General features: G+C 38.4%; 1 protein-coding gene across 3 annotated transcripts; it reads right to left on the bottom strand.

Annotated features, from left to right (window-relative positions):
- Nucleotides 1-416: 416 nt before the first annotated feature.
- Nucleotides 417-18,105, bottom strand: SH3GLB1 (SH3 domain containing GRB2 like, endophilin B1). Of its 3 annotated transcripts, none has more exons than XM_032192417.1 (11): nt 17,979-18,105; nt 14,435-14,576; nt 13,557-13,685; nt 12,735-12,868; nt 12,269-12,361; nt 10,067-10,153; nt 8,654-8,677; nt 6,136-6,225; nt 5,502-5,602; nt 1,874-2,105; nt 417-891 (listed from the first exon to the last, which is right to left on the bottom strand). In XM_032192417.1, exons 1-11 carry the CDS (start codon nt 18,048-18,050, stop codon nt 784-786), a joined length of 1,212 nt encoding a protein of 403 aa, XP_032048308.1. In that variant the 5' UTR covers nt 18,051-18,105; the 3' UTR covers nt 417-783. The 3 variants fall into 3 exon arrangements, with proteins under 3 accessions (XP_032048308.1, XP_032048309.1, XP_032048310.1); XM_032192418.1 differs by having other exon boundaries at nt 10,115-10,153; XM_032192419.1 differs by lacking the exons at nt 8,654-8,677; nt 10,067-10,153.
- Between the last annotated feature and the right edge of the window lie 441 nt (nt 18,106-18,546).

The following is an 18,546-nucleotide window of genomic DNA, read 5'->3' as shown; positions in this document are numbered from 1 at the left end:
TGAGTAGATACTTGGTTAGCAAAAATGTTGTGCTTGATTTAACATAAAGGCAGATTTGCACTTGAAAGAATCTTGATAGTTACTCAGAGTGAATTAGCCTCTTTTCTGGAAAGCAATTAAAGGATATGAATACAAAGCGAGATTAAAGTGTCAGAATGTGTGTCATTAACTTGTGTCAATACACCTATGTGCAGTTTAAAACCTCAACATACTAGCATTTTGCCTTACGTTTTCAACAGAGAGGACATCTGTTTTCATTTTTCAGCGGTGATTAAATGCACAAGTTACTCAGTGGATAGCCATACATTTGTACATTTGTACTCCACACGTGTTGGGAACAAACCCATATGGATTTATTTAAGGCTTACGTTTCATGTTTGTTTTGGATTATTCAAATAACGTGCATTACACCTGCATCAGTTCACAATAAGTTTATTTTATGTGAAGAAAAGCTTTGCCATTAATGAAAAAATTCAGTAGAAAACAGTACCTCCTGCTTTCAATCTAGGTTACTCAAAAGTAGAAGCTGGTATTAGTGAAAACTTCAGTAGAAACAAATCTGTAGGAAACATGTTCTTGGCACATGAAGTAAAAGCTTTAAACACATTAAGTTTGAATAGAGTATTTACCATGCAACCATGCTGGCAGAAAAGCCAGTTTGTAATGGCTGGTATTTGTCCCTCAAGAAAGAAACATGGAAGACACTTAAACCTGCTTACATAACATTAATTGTATATAAATATGGTGTCACCATAATTGACAGTCTTTACTCAGGCCAGCCATTTAGTTTAGCAGTTCTAAATAAGTAATAGGCACTTTGCCTTTCTGATTTCCCCTTTCACCCATCAGCCAGTCTGAATCCATGCCCGGGATACTATACACTGTTATCACCTAAAAAACAGAAACACATCATTATAATCTAATAATTGCCTAGGAAAAAAAGTCTTTAGTCTTTACAAGGTCTTAGAAACAGGATTAACTAAGGTAAACTAACCATCTGAGTATCTACAGAAAAAAATCTAGTGCTCATAAAAATTATTTCATTGGTCCATGGAAAAGAAGTAAATATGGTAGCATATTTCAAATATTTCACCTTTTTTATGAAGTTTTTATTAATTACTGTTACTCTTTTTAGTTAGTTTGTTTGTTTGTTTTTTTAAATCCATGTATCTTGTATATTTTCCATCAACAGGCAACCTAAAAGCAAGTTCCCTGGATCTTCAAGTACATGACAGAAAGACAGGTGATGTTGATGGGCTACACCTTAACAGAAAATCTGAGGCCATGGCTTCCATCTAAGTCACTGTCTACGTAAGACAAAAGTCAAATAAAAATATGTAAGTAATGCACACATGAAAAAGTTATAACATTTTTTGCGGACGTTATTCTTCACTCAGCTACAGTCACATAAGTAGGTGACTTTATTTTATATCTTTGCCTGCTTTCTGTAGGCTTTCTGACTTTCAAGTATTAAGAATTCAATTAGAAGAGGATTAAGCACAGCATTACCACCACACCACCAAAACCAGAAGTGATTTTACTTCCATATTCTTCTCAAAATGCAACATCTCATGTTTGAAAGACTAATTATATTGATAACAGTGTTAGAGGTATGTTAAAAGGAAGACTGAACAGTTGAACCTTGATTATCTAGAAAATTCTTCTTGCAAGCTGAGCAGGTGTAACAGATGTTAACTCTCAGTATAGAACATCAGGGTATACAGGTACTGGACGCTAGCTTCTCAGAGTGCTATTGAAGTTTAATTAAAAAGAAAATCAACTACACAGATTTCTTCACGTAGCACATCTTCACTAGATAGTCACAAGCATTCTGAGTATATTCTTAAGTGACCGAGATACTTAGAAAACTTACCTCATCTGCAAGTAGTGATAACTCACTGCTGTTTGCAGCATCATAATCATAGAGAACTCTAGCTTTCCTGCTGCCACTTGATGACTTCAGTTCACTGATGCCTGAAGTAACTATTGAATTGCTTACTGAAGGCAATGAAGCAGAAGCTGAGGCCAAAACTGAGGGAGTAGAAATGCTTTGCACAGGAGTCGAGGAAGACTGATTATTGTTAGAGAGAAAAGTAGATGGAAAGCTGTAGGGAAAAACAAAACAAAACGACTTCTGGGTGAATCGGTTCTACATGCCTTCACACCTAAATCAGTATTCTTGCCTTCATCAGTTATGGATTAGACAGCAGCAGACAGCAGCAATTGGAAAGCACTGATATTTGTACAAACCTAAATGAAGATTTGTTCCTAATGCATAGTATAAACCAAACCAATATACTTTAAAATAAACACTGCCACTTAAAAAAAAATAGGCAAGTATTATTGGTCAGACTTAATTCACACTTCATTTTAATAAACATTTATTTTGGCAGCTCTGCCAGTAAGAGTAACCTTCACCCCCTCCTGCTAATTCCTTAGTTATATGGCTACACAAAGGTTTGTGTTAGTGAACCAGATCAGGGAAATAATATAGGTTAAAAACACAGCCCTCCTCTGAAAGAATAAAAAAAAAAAAAAGACAGCTGTTTTTGTAGTCTAAATTGGTTTGTTGATCCAGCTAGCTGCGTGTTATAAAGCAAAAATATTTTTAACAGTAAGGATGAACTTAAATCAACTCAGGGCCCTCCTTTCTAGATCAGATTACTGCTTGTTCTTTGCCAGCTGTAGTGCTTGCCAGACACTTCCATAAAGTCAATTCCACTCATTAACCTGACTGAAAGCTAAGCCAGTAAATACATATACATATATATGAACTGATGGCAAAAAAGTGTTGCAACACAGAGGTGATACAACAGAAAGGACAGAACAACTTGTCTAAAAAGTGGAAGGAGCAGAAAGAAGAGCAAGAGAGCAACATATTTTGGGGTGGGGGATAAAGGGGATAGAGTTGCATGGTTGTGAATGATGAACTGTGAGACTGTGTTACCATCTTATTTCACTTTGCCCTGCATCCTGCGATACGGTTCCATGGCAGACAAAACTCATTTAGTAGTTGATGCAGTCATTCCTCACTGCCTGACTTTGTTCCAACACTCATCTGATTATACCCTAAGAGCAGGCCAGTGACGGTTTTGAAAAACGGCAGAGCTGACACACAGAAAAAGGTGAGGGTCAGCAAGGAGAATTAGTCCAAGTCAGGATGATGTGGGCCTGTAGCTCTATTTCCTTCCACGCTTCTTCTGACCAGTCTATGCATCAACTAGTCAATCAATTCCACGCAACTTTCCTCATCAGTCCTTCTGCATAGATGCTTTTTCTTTACAATCCAGCATATGGACACGTTACCCCCCCACACTTTTTTTAATAAGCAAATCAAATCAGCAAAACAGAAGGAGAAAAATCAACACCACAGCATTTTCATAGGGATAACTCAGATGTGCCTTGTGACGTATTTATTATTATCATAGTTGGCATTCAAAATTTAAAGGGATAATCAGCTGCTTTTGAATATCACTAAATAACTGTTTAATATACTGTTAAACCTATTCTCTGTTAACACAGTAATTACTTGTGGATCATTCCGCTCAGTTTGAAAGGTCACTGGTTTGTACAGCTAGTGGAGAAGAAAACTAAAGACTTTCTAACCACCTGGTCAATCAGTAAAGCATTAAGTCTCACTTTTTGCAAAGCTCTATGGAGGTACATTACTGTAATTCTTCAGCTGTATAGAGATTGTCTGAGATTTAATTTTTTTTAAAGCACTTTAGTAGGAGTTTCACAGCGTGTGGCATAGTAAAGGGTAAGATGGAAGACTAAATGCTGCCAAAACTTAGGCTTGACTGTCAGGGAAGCTGAGAAAATTCAGAGCAAAAGCAGTTGTCAGAAAGAAAAAAAAGCCAGAGTACTAGGATATTTGAAATAGATTTGTTTAGTTAAATACAGGGAATAAACAAAAAAAAAATACTGATTTTAACCTGGGAGATTTGATTCTTTAAGCAGCCACTCAGAAGAAAAATGCAGTAGAGGGATAAGTAGCTGGCACTGCATTGAAGAAAAACATCCATAAAACTATGTCTACTTACTTAAAGAGAACTGAGTGAAAGTTTTCTTCTCACCCTGCCCACAACTGACTCTGGAGAGTACATCTGCAAAATCAGTGGTCAGCCTTGGAACTTGAATAGTCTCAATGTGAACTGGGTTAGGGTTTATGCCCTAGATTCTGTGCCAGATAAAACATTTAATATGCATCTACTCTGGGAACCAAGTTTTTGTTTCAAGTAACTATCCCACTTAGAGCTGGCACACCTTTGGTTCACTAAAGATCTCAAAACAAAAATAGCCCCTCACAGCTCTGGGCTTTCATGTGAGGATATGGTACAGCGTTGTTCTGAGATGTGTGAAAAGAACACACGTAACCCAGCACTTCACATCCCTTTTTAACTGAGAGAGTGCTTGCAAATACAACCAAAACCTAACTGAGCTGCCTAGGCTATTTATTTTGTGGCTATATCTGCCTGTGTGTAACATGAGACGAACATCTCACATACCCTGTTCACCTACTTAATCCAATAGCTACCACAAATACTACCCACCACGTACTTATAAAATGAGAAACTCTTCCAAAGCAAGGAGTGCAACTTGAGAACCTGTCTGTTTTAATCCACATAAGCAAATAAACTTAAGTGGTCTGACTGAGGAACCTGGGATTTTTAAAAGCTTCCAAGCTTTTGGTCTTCTAGCAGTCATAATTTTATCTAAAATACTAATAAGATCATAGCAACATAAAGATATATCCTTCTGTTTTCCTAGAGGCAGTATTTTCTTCAAATATACTATTTTTATACCTCGTAGCAGTTTACATACATTTTAAACAAAGACAGCTGTTCTAAATATGCTATACATCCTAAAGCAAGAGATTTTAATGACAAATATGTTCTTTAGGTTAAACCTATCATGCTTAAAACTTTCTGTTAGGCAAGTAAACTAGGATAAGAGTACAAATTTTAAAAACAACTTCTCAAAATATTTGTGTAAATATACTTCACCTACTCTTTAATATAAGAGGCACTTGTCCTTATTTCAGTGAATGTTTATTCTCAAGCTTCAGTTCTAAAACTCGCATTCATGTGCTACCAAATTTTAAGATTGCATACTTCTTTCAGATCAATGTAGCTTTAAAGACATAGCTTCTTTAAAAAACAGATTAAAGATTTTTTGGAAAAGTCTTTAAACTATCTATTTAAACAAACTGAGGAAAGGACATCAAATGCCACAGGAAGTAGCAAGTCAGGAAAAGGACAAGAATTAAAAACACTTTTGTTTTTACTTCCTCTCCATGAAAAACAAAAGCAAAGATACTTTAGAGACAGTTCTTTAAAACAGCCACTACAGTAAACTTTGAAGTACAGACAACCCTTCAGTGCATATGCTCACCTAAATAATATGGTTTGGAATAGCCCTAAGACAGACTGGCTGGTAAAGAAAAATTTGAATGGAGAAACTGTATAAGAAGTTTTCTGAAGTTTTTACAGCATTACTACCTTCCAAGTTGTTTCTGGAGATCCAACATATATTGGTAACATTGTGCATAGTAGGTCATCTGAGCTTCAACAAAATCATTCAGACAGCGAAGATGATGTGCCTATAACACAGCAAGGAATTCAAGTTCTTAGCCTGCAAGAACTTCAGATTGCATCAGAAAGACTAGCCTACTTATCACATTGGTAAGGCCAATGTTGGGACAAAGGATTTACTCCACATAGGCACTGTGCAGGTGCCTATTTAGCAGGTAACTACAATAAAACATCACAAATCAGCTTAATCAAGCACAAAAAAATAGGTTCTGTCCAACAATCACGCCATTTACCTAATATTGTTTCCACAACAGGATATTTTAGCATGTTTTTTTTTTTTTTTTATCTGATCTGATAAATGGAAAGCTAAATTGAAAGGATAAAAATGAAAACACCTGAGTTCAAGGTAAACAGAAAATTAAGAATAAATTCACTGAATACTAAGGTATAATACAAAAAAGTGTCTGTGGGATACTTTTTAAGGCAGTAAAGCAAAACCTAGTAGCCCACTGTTCCCAAGTAGTTTAAAACAACAACAAAAACCTACAGTAAAAGGAAGTGCCTGGATTTTAACTGTATTTCCCCCCTTTTGTGTACTCACATGTGTGCTGCTGATTCCTTCCAGCAGAAGTCTGGTAATCTCTGCTTGACGGTCAAATTCGCTCTGAGTAATTCGTACTTCCTGTTCAGACTAAAAGCAAGTATGCATATTAGGTACTTGCACAATGCACTCTATTACACTTTTCAACCACAACAGTCCAATTTTATTCAGAGCTACTCATACAAATGCATTTAATCACATGTTTAGGTGTTTGAATCCTGTGCTTTTTCTTTGCAGATCTTCACTACACAAAAATAAATAATTGCTTTCTAGGTTCAGAACCATCAAGACACTACCTATGTGACAAACACCTTTAACATCCGATACCTACCACATAGATCCAACATATGCAAAAGGAGGGCATTTTTCTGCCAGCAGTATTACCCCACCTCTCCCAATAACAAACCAAGTATTCATCAGCACAACAGTGTCTAAACCACAGGTTCTGCTAGCACAGCAGTGGCAGTCAAGGAGAGCGTGATTTTTTTCCGTATTTCAAGTTAACATGGCTCTACTCCGATATTTAGGGTAAACCTGACATCATTTTGCCAGACAACCACACAACAATCAGCCAGACGTAATTCTGTGTCAGGATTAACAGGATATATCATATATTAATGTTGCATACTAACCACCAATCTACTAAAACTATTTCTGGAGTTTGGAATTGAGGTGTCTTAAAAAAAAAAAAATGTATCTGGACTATATCAAATGTTCTAATCCTAAATAGAGTAGAATTTCTATTAAGATGATTGGATTCAATTTTGATACTTAAAGAAATCCTTTTTTTTTTTTTTTCCTCGTTACCTATCAAGGATTTTTAACTGGATCAAACAGCATCATAGTAGTTTTAAAGGACTTAATCTAGCACAAACCAAATTACTTCACAGTATTTTGGAAAAAAAAGAACAGTACTCAAAAGACACAAATACAGAGAAATCTATGTTGTAATATTTAAGACTTACTATTCCAAGACAGAATGTCCTCAGTCCTGGAATCTTTATTACCCTGCCTCAGTGCTTATATGCATTTAGTTCCTTCTGTTATTCTCCAGAAAGAAACCCAAGGGGGAAATCTGCATTAAATCCAAGATAGAGCAGTTACTCTTCTTAACACAATGAAGTAGGGAAATATATTTTCATGAAGCTATTTTTTTCCAGTTTCCTGAGGTTTTTATGTGGTTGCAAACATTTTGTTCTTGCATGGCATTAATGCTAATCAAAATGGAAAGCCATGTGGAAGGATCTTAATCTCAGAAATAAGCACAGAAGAATAACAGTTACTCAAGAAAACATTTTTCATCTAAGTCACCGCAGCTGTGAAGGCTTACACATTAATCAAGCACAGTGAGAAAGCAGCTATAGGGTACTGTGTGTTTCCTACTTAAAACTGAGAGATCATGTGTATCAAGTTACAAACTAATTACATTTTCCAAGTTTTCTGAGGCAAGAAACTTTGCTTGGAATTTTCCTATTAAATCTTTGTATTGATATCAGTGAAATCCATCTGGAAGTCCCCAAGAGAAACGAAAGAACAAGCAGTGGAGAACAGCAATTCTGATAGCCAAGAGGGGAAGAAAAGCATTCCCTTCTGTATAACCAATATCTTAATTTCCTCTACAAAAACAACAAAGTAATATGTAAACTATTTGGAGATAAAAAGGCTAGCCTTCCAGTTCTCCTAAAAAAGTTACTAACATTTTCTTTCTTCCTGCCAGGTAAGTAAACACATGAGAACAGGAAGCTGTAAGAGGACGAAACGTCCATGAGAGTAACTGACCAGCTGCCTTTAGGAACCTGTCCAGGTTTCTTCAGTGTGATGTGTGGGGTATAGTTTGTTCTGAATAGTACCTGCTTTCTATATGGTTAAAAAAAAATGTACATAATTCATGACATGATTTAAAGCTTTCAGTCTCCCTTATGTTATAGAGAAGCTGAAGAACCACCCTTCAGCCCAGTTATTTTTCAGATGTGCCTACTTCCTAATTTCAATTGCTTAAGCTAAGCACTGCATTCTCTTGTGACAATATGGAGAAGGGCTGTAAAAAAAACAACAACATCACATGGGTTTATTGACATTTCTGGCACACACTCCAGCATTTTGTGTACTGCTTTATGTTCTGAGTAAAAGCTGATGGTCAGCATTTTTCACGACAGGTTAGATTACTATACCCTTACCTTTCTGAAAATTTTCAAAAAAAAGCTTAAGGGTTCATTGTTAACAGGACACCTTGTCAATAACTTTTAAGAGACAGGTCTCGTAGTTCTTTTTCTAGTCTGTCTTGTCACATGACAGTCATATGGTAGTAAGCTGTTTCTGGCTAACTATTGCTTAGTATAAGACACGCTACAGACTTTGTATTGCCATTGGAATTTGGAAGTCCCTAGAGGGAACCAGAGTATTCTGATGCAATGCAACAGCATTAGACCAAAATCAACAACATGCAATATCCTTTATTACATTATACTAGCACAAGTTATTGTTTCAGAATTCTGCCATTTCTAAATTGTTTACTTACTTTTGTCACTTCCTCAGCCCATATCTAGTCAGCATTAAAAGTGTGGGGAAAAAATAAAAAAAAAAAAACAAACTTAGAGATTGGTGGTACTTTATTAGCGGATGCAACTCTATGCTGTCTTAATTATTTTCCTGTCCTCAGAACTCCACAGGGATTTGAGAGGCTCTATGAATAAGTTAATTGCCTAAAGCCCTTCATATACAATGAAGCTAAATTAAGTACAGATAGCACTTAATCTCTGCAATATATTCATAAATAAGTTTATACACTGAAAAATACATGACATGTAGAACTTGATTGCTTTAAATATATACTTGTAACATTATTACAGTTAAAGATTTAAGATTAGGAAGTGATATGAATAAAACTAAGACACTATATGGATGAAGTTAGGTTATCTTGGTATGTTAGAATACTGCAAATTATGGAAAGCTATTCTCTGTTTAACACCACTCTAGATAAAGACCGAAACAGACAAATTAATGATTTCTCTTGCTAATACCATTACCAGTTTCTTATTTCACAAGAATTCCATTGAAACTAAGATTATTAAAATACTCTCAAACTGAGAATTCACAGAGAATTCAATAGGAGCACATAGCACAGTAGTCATAGAACTGCAAGGAATTTACTCTAGAACTTAATTACTTCAGCTTGCTATCCCAAACCCCTCTTGCAGTGCAGCTGTCCTTTAACCTCACTATTTCTGCAGTTCTAAGAAGATGACACAATCAGGACTTTGGTAGGAAGAAATGTCCATAAAAGCTGCAGAAGCAAGTTGAGACAAACAAACTTCTGTGCTCCTTTACCTGATCACAACTGAGAAATCTGTAACACTTACTGCAATGAGACCCACTATGCTGTGCAGATCCCAGATCCGAACTATGTCAGGACAAACTGTCGTACATTACTAATGCCCTCCTCCCCCACTTTAAGTACAGTTTTAGCACCATAATTGTGAATCTAAGTCCTCCACATATGTGACATTACCCAGTTCCAGATATTCATAAAACACAGCTTGAAGAAAATGAATAATTTCTGTGTATTCCTGGCTGTTTCACATCACTTATTCCTACCCCTATGATAACAACATGAAAATAAAATAATTCCTTTCCCTTCAATGGGTAAAACTAATTTCACAAGGGATAAAAAAAATCAATTCCTTTGCAGCTTAGATTTACACTAATAAACGCATATGAATGCGAACACAGTATTGCATACTTTCAGATCATCGGAAGTATTTCTGATGAAAACATCTAATGCTATACACCAGAAGCGTATTTAGTATCCTTACATATAAAGTTAACTACAGACCCTGTTTGGAATGGAAAACGTCTGAAACAAAGCCAAATTAGCAGGATAGCAAGAGGAACCATTTGACAGAAAATGAATGAACACAGGAGGCCAACAAACCTTCAGCCATTTTACATGCAGCAAGTTGAGCACGTAAGAGACATTTACCATAATGTTATTCTCTTCAGGCTGAGAGGTGTTTAGTTGCTTAAGTACATAGATAAAAGACAAAAGCAAGTTACAACAGTGAATATAACAGGTGAACAGATTATTGGCACCAAACACTGCAAATATAAGCTAAGCAAGATTATGAACTGAATATTGAAATCCAAACAGTTTTATTTAGCTCTTCTAAATACTGATCTAAGCTACTTCAGTTGTACAATAAGCATGGTAAAAATAACTTCAAATACATCTACAACAGGAAAAAATGTTTAAAAGTAGATCCTAATTTAACACTTTATTCCATCCTGACAAAGTAGTGAAACAAATATTTCATTCAATACATATTGCTAGCCTATCAGGTTCAGCAGTGTTTGTCAGACATCTTCCTTCAAAAAGAAGTGAACCAGCAAAAGGCAAACCATTTCATTGCACCTATACTCATGTTAGCCTCCCTTTCTATATTGCAGCGGATAAAAGTATAGATGCAATTTTTTCACTTCTCTGGGAACTCTGAAATCCAATGCTTCTCAGACAGGCATACTGCTGTTAAAATGTAATTAAAGTTGAAGTATAGGCAAGGTAGTGATGTAAGAAGCCTCAAGTTTCATGCTCTACCTCCACAAAATTACTTGTGAGTAAAACTGAATTACTTGCTATAAGAATATTTAAGACTGGTTAAGTAGCAGCAGCAGCAACTGTCAATAGTTTTGTCCAAGCATGCAGATCTGGATGATTACACTGTTGATGGAACTAATAAACTCAATATAGAACCTTCCTTTTAATAGTAAACTAAGCAGGAACAATTTCCTCACAGTATTTCTATTTAAGAAGTACAGAATATACCTGCTACCATGATAATACGCAAAACTTTTTTTTTCTTGAGGGAGGTTTTGGGGAACAGGGAACTTTGAAAAAATCCAAGTAAAGGAATAGTTTATTATCCATTGCTTCTCTATTCAATGCAAGATGACTAATAACCTGCTCTGCACTCCATTGGTAATCTTACTAATTACGGAAAGCTTGATAAGCAGAAAATTAACTTTTTGCATAAAATTAACATAACACAGGGGAAAATGTGTACACGGATCTAAAAACCTATCAACAGTTTAAATACATAGGGATAGCATGCATGACACGGAGGATTGACAGAGGCAGAACTGTAAGGCAGATGTATTTGTTCTTTTTTTTTTTTTAAAAAAGAAGTGATTACCACCCCAAAGATGTGAGGTGCTTTATCTGTGCAGCTTAGTCACACCAATGATGCTGAGGTCTTTAGGACAGTGATCTATTCACCAGCAAAGTCTGAGAGTCCCACTTCTGCCTCTTCATGCTACACACCACACACATTCTTCCTGGGCATTTAAACTATCTTTATTTCTTCAGAATCTAAGTGCGTAAAACCTACCACACTAAATGCCCTAACCCCTAAGGCAGAGGGTTGTGGGGTGGTGGAAATCACGTCAGTATCCATCGTTTCTTTAACTAACAGTTGCAATTTCAGTCAATAGATAGTTGTGAAAATACTTCAAGCACATGCTGCTGAAATTGCATACATTTGATTATCTAGTCCGCATTACTTAAAATACTGAATTTATAGATATCTCAGCTTTTTAGTTAAGGCAGTGACAATGGTTAAGAGATGCAAGTTTGAGTCTTGTTATGTGAAGCAAGAAAATACAAAATTTTGATATAGTGACGTTAAGTCTAGATGAGTATGTAAATTGGGATTGTATGTATGCTTCAACACTTGCAAAGATTCAAATAAATAAAATCTAAATCCTGGTATTTATTTTAGTTTTATTACATGACAAAGGTGTTTCATCACAGATTTCCTAAAGACGCGATGTGATTTATACTTTCAAATGTCTGGCAGATAGTAGCAAGTTATTTTTGGCACTACAGGCTCATCTAGTAGTGAACAAAGGTAGAATATTTACTTGGATCAACTAAATTCAACTGAACGGAAACCTAAAAATAAAAGACTAATATCTTGATCAGCAATTCACTTCCATTTCCTTGTGACACATTTCTAGTAAATTATCTCGTCTAGAAAAAAAAAAAGGGATGGCAAGAAGCTAGTACTGGAAACCTAACCAAGAAGTCAGACTTATTTATAACAAGTGTGAAAGTTATGGACAGGTTTAAAATACTACTTACTGCGGCTCGAGCTTCTGCAACTTTTGCCTTCTTCAATCTGGTTTTTGCTGCATCCAAATCCAGTCTTTTATTTTGTAATAGTTTACGTTCTTTCTGAAAGCAAGTTAGGTTAGTTCATGAGCTAAAGTACATATCCAAAAGCAAAATCCTGTCTATTTGAATCCCTTCTCCCCACCCCAGTATCACATACAAAAAGCGTTCTCCAGCTGAACAAAGAAGCAGAATTAGCTCCTAACTATTCTCACACAGTTTATACTCAAGGTATGTACCTTTAAAGTACAATAGTTATAAAAAGCAAGACTTCAGAATTTTGATGGGTCAAAAGGAAGGAAAATACAAAGGCACAATTTTATCTGACCTTTTCTAAATTAGTTTGAGGAAACCAATAGTGCACAGTTATCTACCACTTCAGAGATTTACACTTCCAGTCATTTTGAAACGCTGAAGAACACACGCTTCAACTTACAGTAATAGTTTTGTAGTCTCCTTCAATGAAGTTTTTTAGGGGAGTAAGAAAGTTTATAGCAGAAGTCTGAATTAGTTCTCTGTCTGCTGTTCCAATTCGCTTTTGTGTCTCTCCACATTTAATGAGTGCATTTCCTGTAAATGAGAAAATATGATAGTTTCATAGCAATTCAGGCAGGTGGTTATCAAAACAAGTTACTATGGGAACAAGAATCAAAGCCAACAGTTTGAAAGACAATCCAACACCATAGTAGATACTTTCAAAATACATTAGAATCACCTAGTAATGCTAATTCTTCTTGTTTTATATTAATATCAATCACAGGAGAAGGCCAGATTTCAATACATATAGATACAGCATTGTAGAAGGTGCATTAGATATGGAAATGCCATTGTGCACACCTATGTTAGGATTGAATATTGTAATCTCTATATTAATCTAACAACTTCCTTCCCTTGTACCACTGTAATTAGACAAGAGTACTTGATAGCAAGGAAAACACCTTCTTAGCTACTAGAAAATGCTTCTCTTCTCACTCCCATGATTAACTCCAACTTCATGCATGTAGCTTTTGTACATTAACTGAACAATACTTGGAAGTTTTGCTGTAAGTTAAGTAAGGAAGCTCAAGTTAGTACATTAGAAATACAGTTCTCATTAGTATGTTTCAACAAAGCCTCAAGACTGAGTTCTCAGACAACACTTTTGTAACAAAAAGGTAACTTCCTAGAGGAAGATGAGAAATATAATTTTACATTGTTTAGGAAAGAGGAGATCTGTGCATTTTCCCCCCTCTCCCCTTCATTTGCTGCTTTCACTTACCATAGGCTGTTCCTGGGCCAAATTCATTACCAGCATCGATCATATACTGGCCTAATAACTCTGGATTATTCATACGACTTGGTGCTTTCCGGTCCAGTTTCTCATACACAAATTCTTCTATCCTGGCATCTAAAAAAAGAAAGTGTTCTTAAAATACTGTCACTCAAAACACAACTTACAAGTAGAAAAGAAAACAAATGAAAAGGAAAAAGAATGCAGAATTTCTAAACCCAGACATTCAAACTCAACATTAAGCAAACAATGTGAAGTTGAATATACTGTTCTTGGAGACTACCTATATTCCACATTTATCACGCTTGCTTCAAGGGTTTCTTAGTCTTCCATGAAAGTAAGAAGTTATACTTTTTGTTTCCCTCCTGTAATGGGGTTTTAAAAATTTGGCCAGAAATCTTCACTCTACCTTAAACACTTCTCCTTAAATACAAACCAAAAGAAGTACCACACACAGAAAACCACAAAGCTGGGGAAGTCTAGATGCTAGGGAAGACCCAGCATCTAGAGAACATAGGTATTTAGTAAAGGAATTGTTAGAGACAGACATTTCAGTTCATCTTGCCTGCTTCAAGATGATTTGTATTATGCAGGAAGTTTAATATAATGAAATAGAGCAATGAAATTCCTTGAGCCACTGCATCTGCATGAAAAACTTTAGAGTTCTTACAGTTCTTATAGAAGAACAGGAAGAAAGAAATTGGTACAGCACCTCCTACTCCCAGTAGCTCTTCAAGATGTGCCCCTCTGTAACTGCAGCCTTTAAAACTGCTGTAGTTAGTCATAATTTAGGCAATACCTATGCCAGTAAACATTGACACTGGCAAGGCTATGAATTCAAAAGTTGCAAAAAAAGGACTCCTTACTTGGATTTGGCTGCAATAACACTTCTGTTTGTTTCATTATTTTCTCTGTCCACAGCTTAGTGCATTCTGCTTTGCTGAGGAGGTTCTCCAGGTGAGCATCCAGTTCAGTCTTCTCTGCTTGACCAAGCTTTTCTTCTGTGAACTATGGTTAGTCAAACAGGTTGAAAACAGTTAATTCATAGAAATAGTTTCCCAGTGCAAGTTTAAGACAGTAACTATTCATTCTCATAATTTGCACATCACGTTATTCAGACATCACTGAAAATCTAAGGACAGATTTGAAAGTTAAGTTCAACAATGCACCATTACTATCAGCAAAAAAAAAAAAAAAAGGGGGGGCTTTTTACTCACACTGAGAAGAGGAGGGTAATTTACAACATTATGAAGAAATCTGCTCTACCTCCTCTTCTTGCTACCAAGAGTTCTCACTTGAAGCATTTTGTCCAACTTTGCACAGTGCTCATGAAAATAAGAGCCAAGAGAGTCCAGAGGTAACAGAGGCAGCTACGAGATTACTTCAGCCTTGTAATTAAGGCTGTCCCTTCTCCCATGGGGAAAGCTGAAGACGTGACAGATTCTCACTGCAGATACCTTCACTGTATTTAAAGAGTGCTATCCTGTCTACAGCAAACAGGGCAAGAAGCAGTGGGTTCAAAATTCAGTATGATGATTCAAATCAGCCATCAGAGAAAGCTTTCAAGGCAAGGACTGAATTTTAAAATAAGACTGTCCTGGGAAGTTGTGGAATATACACTGGGGGGGAGAGGTGGGAAACACACGACACATTTTAGAATAGGTCAGACAAATGCTTTAGCAACTGTTTAGATAAAACTGATCCTGTTAAGCTTTACAGAAACAGTACATTGACCTCCCGAGTTCTCTTCCAATCTGTATTTTCAATGAAATCCAACGCAACTTCATTTATCTAAATAAATACAGCAGACGATTCATTTCAGTTGATATTAAATTCATGTAGAGTCTAATTACTTCACAACCAGTTCATACCTCAATCCCAGTTCTCTGGGAGAGAAGGAAGACATGTTTCATGTCAGGGAACAAAACAAAACCGGAACTAAGGGCTTGGCCTGACTTTCCTCGGATCAGTGGTTCCGCATGATGATGATCTCATCACTTGACAGCCTGTTCAAAGGCAGGCATTTTCAGAAGAACCTGGTTTAGAATTAAATCCTTAACAGTCTTTCCAGTTAAGAAAGCAATACTAGAAGCACTCCAACTGTTAAACATGATTCTTAGCAAGCTCTTAGGTGGAATAAACTCCCAGTAAAACACGAGAACATAATACAAATAAAACCGCGTTGTCCAAGTTTGTTTTAATTTCCATTTCACTTAGAACAAAACCAGCTTTGATAGTACGCACATCTGAAGTCTAGAGGCATGCTGCAACATTTCGGGTTGTACATAAAAGTAAGCTGCCTTAGTAAGAAAGTTCACCTGCAGTATAGGGAAGGAATAGAATTTAGGTACGGACCTGCTACTACTACTGTTTAAAAGGCTCCTTAAAGCAACATCAGGCACTGTAAGCAGTTCTCAAAAAGGTTTTACAGATTCATTAGAATACAATATAAAATGGCTTTGAATTTGATTAACTACAAAGAATTGTATTTGTTTACAAAATGGCCTTTTACACTTAGTATTTTCAGAACTCTACTTTGCAGTGAGGGCTGCTTACTCCATGTTAGACTTCCTGTACCCATTTAAAGAAAAAAAAAAAAAAAAAAGCAATACAGACCATATGGAAAATAGAAGTGTGACAGTATGGATTCCAGAACGGCCTTCTGTAGCAAGTCACATCAGCAAGATACCTATCAAGCTATCACTATTAAATTCCAAATATACACACAGGTTGCCTGAAGGTGACCAGCTTACAGAGAAGGAAAGTGTACTGTTCTGCAAACAACTGGGTTACTGTGGCCCCAATGGCATTTTGGGGTTGCACTGCAAAATTCCTAGAAGTTACATCAAGAGAGCCTCTAACTTCAGGTAGAAGTCACGGACAATAAAAGCATTCCTACTACTAAAGAGGAAAAGCCCAACTCATTCCCATCTGCTATACACGCAGCTTGTCAATTACAGAGCCTGGCAAGAGGAACAACACATTCCTACTACTACACTCTGTAGCATTATTTATTTTACCTCAAATACTACACTCATTTTCTGCTTTGCTCCACAAATTGGAACTGCTGCAAGATTCACTGAGAACAAGTCATTCAAAGAATTTGCTACTCGATGGAAGAAAGGAACTTCGCCATAGATAAGGAATGTAGAAATGAATATAGCAGCCTGAATATGGAATATTCACAGAGAAAAAGGTTTTCTGGAACATAAGCATCAGGTGCTCGTTAGTCCCGATCCCCGTTGAACAGAAAAGCCTGTGAAACACTAACAAGGTGTTCACTGTCTTTTAAGATGGCTGAAGTAAGTTGAAATGGAAGTCAAGTGGTTTTTTTACATACCCTTTTATGCTGCTGAACTGTTTCATTCGTTTGTTTGTTTCTAATATCAAAGCAACTACTGTCAGATTACACCATGTTATCCAATGATAACTGAACATAAAAAAGCGAATCCACAAACAGGCTGCCTCTCAATCTCATCTGTAGGCCTCCCATAGCCAGTCCCACAAACACACACACACACACACACGAGAGGAGCAGCAGTAGTGCACCCAGCATTAGCGACTCAGACTGCAATAACGTGTGAAGGATTCACTCCTCCCCCTCAGGGGCTTCATTACGCATCTCATTTTAGGAGAAAGTGACAAAAATCGCAAGGTCCCATCACAGGCTCTTGCAACAAGGGGTGAACTTCACGTCCCTTTTTCCCTTGGCCAGCAAAAAAAGCTAAAGGGGCGGAGGCTGGAAAGGAAGACAGGCTGGGAAGCCGTGACAGAAGCCGGGGAGGGGGGTGGGCATGGAAAGAGCTCCATCACAAAGAAAAGCCACAACTACTACTTGAAGTTAATTTCAATCTAAGTAACAGTGTTTCCTGATGAGTTCGTATTTTCAGCGCTCTGCTGTGCTGCTGATTGCCGGTTCTGCTCGAACACGGAGATTTAAGCCAATACACCAGCCTGATCACACCAGATAACCGCTTTAATCCCGTGCCAAACCTGACCGTGACCCACGGAAAAAACCACGAGAAACCACAGCGAATTACTGCGCTCTGCTCGGACCTCCACCTCCCCACAGGAAATCTGCTCAGGTTTGATTACGTAAAGAAAGAGGCTTACGGCTCAGGGCAGCGGCGAAGGAACAAAAGCCAATTACAGTACCCTCAGCGCGAGGAAAGGGGAAAACCGACTCAGAAACAATAGGCTGCCCAACGAGCCCCGAACCAGCCCAGCCCAGCCCAGCCCAGCCCAGCCCAGCTCGGCAGCCAGCAGCCCCGGCGCGTCCCGTCGGAGCCCCGGTTCCCCCGACGGAGCCGCAGGAGCACGGGGCTGTCCCCAGGCCAACGCCTCGCGGCGGCCTTACGGAGCCCAGTCACGGCGGTGCCCCCTCCGCCCCACCCCGCGGGGCGGCCCTACCTGCACGGCGCGGCTCAGGAAGGTGCCCGCGTCGGCCGCCAGCTTCTTCACGTTGAAGTCCATGATGTTCATCTTGCGGCGGCGGCCGCCGGAGCTGAGTCAGCGCCGCGCCGCCGCCGCTCCCGGCCCGGCCCGGCCCTGTGGGGAGCCGCCGGGGGGAGGGCCCGGGCCCGGCGCCGCCGCCGATTGGGTGCGTCCGTGGCGTCAGGCGCAGGGCCCGGATCGGCCGCGCAAGGGACGACGGCGAGCGCGGCGCCGGGGCGGGGCGGGGCAGGGCGGGGTGGGACCGGGCGGGCGGCGCTTCCCGCCGCTGGGGGCGGCCCTGAGGGGCTGTGCGGGGCCGTGCCTTGCGCGCCGCCCGAGGGGACCGCCCGCCGTTCCCGCCTGCCTCAGGGCGTTCTGTGAGAGCGTGAGCCGGGCACAGCGTGGGAGCGGCCGTCCAGAAACTGTTGGTTTTGTGCAGAGACACAGCTGGAAAGTAGCGGCAGAACGGCACAGGAAGATTTGAAAACGCCTCGAGTATCATAGTGTAACCTAACGCCACCAATAAAGCAAGTTAGAAGAAAAT

The sequence above is a fragment of the Aythya fuligula genome, chromosome 8, assembly GCF_009819795.1.
Source record: "Aythya fuligula isolate bAytFul2 chromosome 8, bAytFul2.pri, whole genome shotgun sequence".
NCBI classification, from domain to species: domain Eukaryota; kingdom Metazoa; phylum Chordata; class Aves; order Anseriformes; family Anatidae; genus Aythya; species Aythya fuligula.
The sequence above is the reverse complement of the archived record's forward strand: the minus strand, read 5'-3'. Positions and strand labels throughout refer to the sequence as shown.

Excerpts from the sequence above, each read along its gene's own strand:
- SH3GLB1 (XM_032192417.1), bottom strand. The coding sequence starts at position 18,050 with ATGAACATCATGGACTTCAACGTGAAGAAGCTGGCGGCCGACGCGGGC. Across the intron at positions 2,106-5,501 it reads CTCCAGAAACAACTTGGAAG|CTTTCCATCTACTTTTCTCT; the intron begins GTAGTAATGCTG and ends TTTTCCCTACAG. Across the intron at positions 892-1,873 it reads TATCACTACTTGCAGATGAG|GTGATAACAGTGTATAGTAT; the intron begins GTAAGTTTTCTA and ends TCTGTTTTTTAG.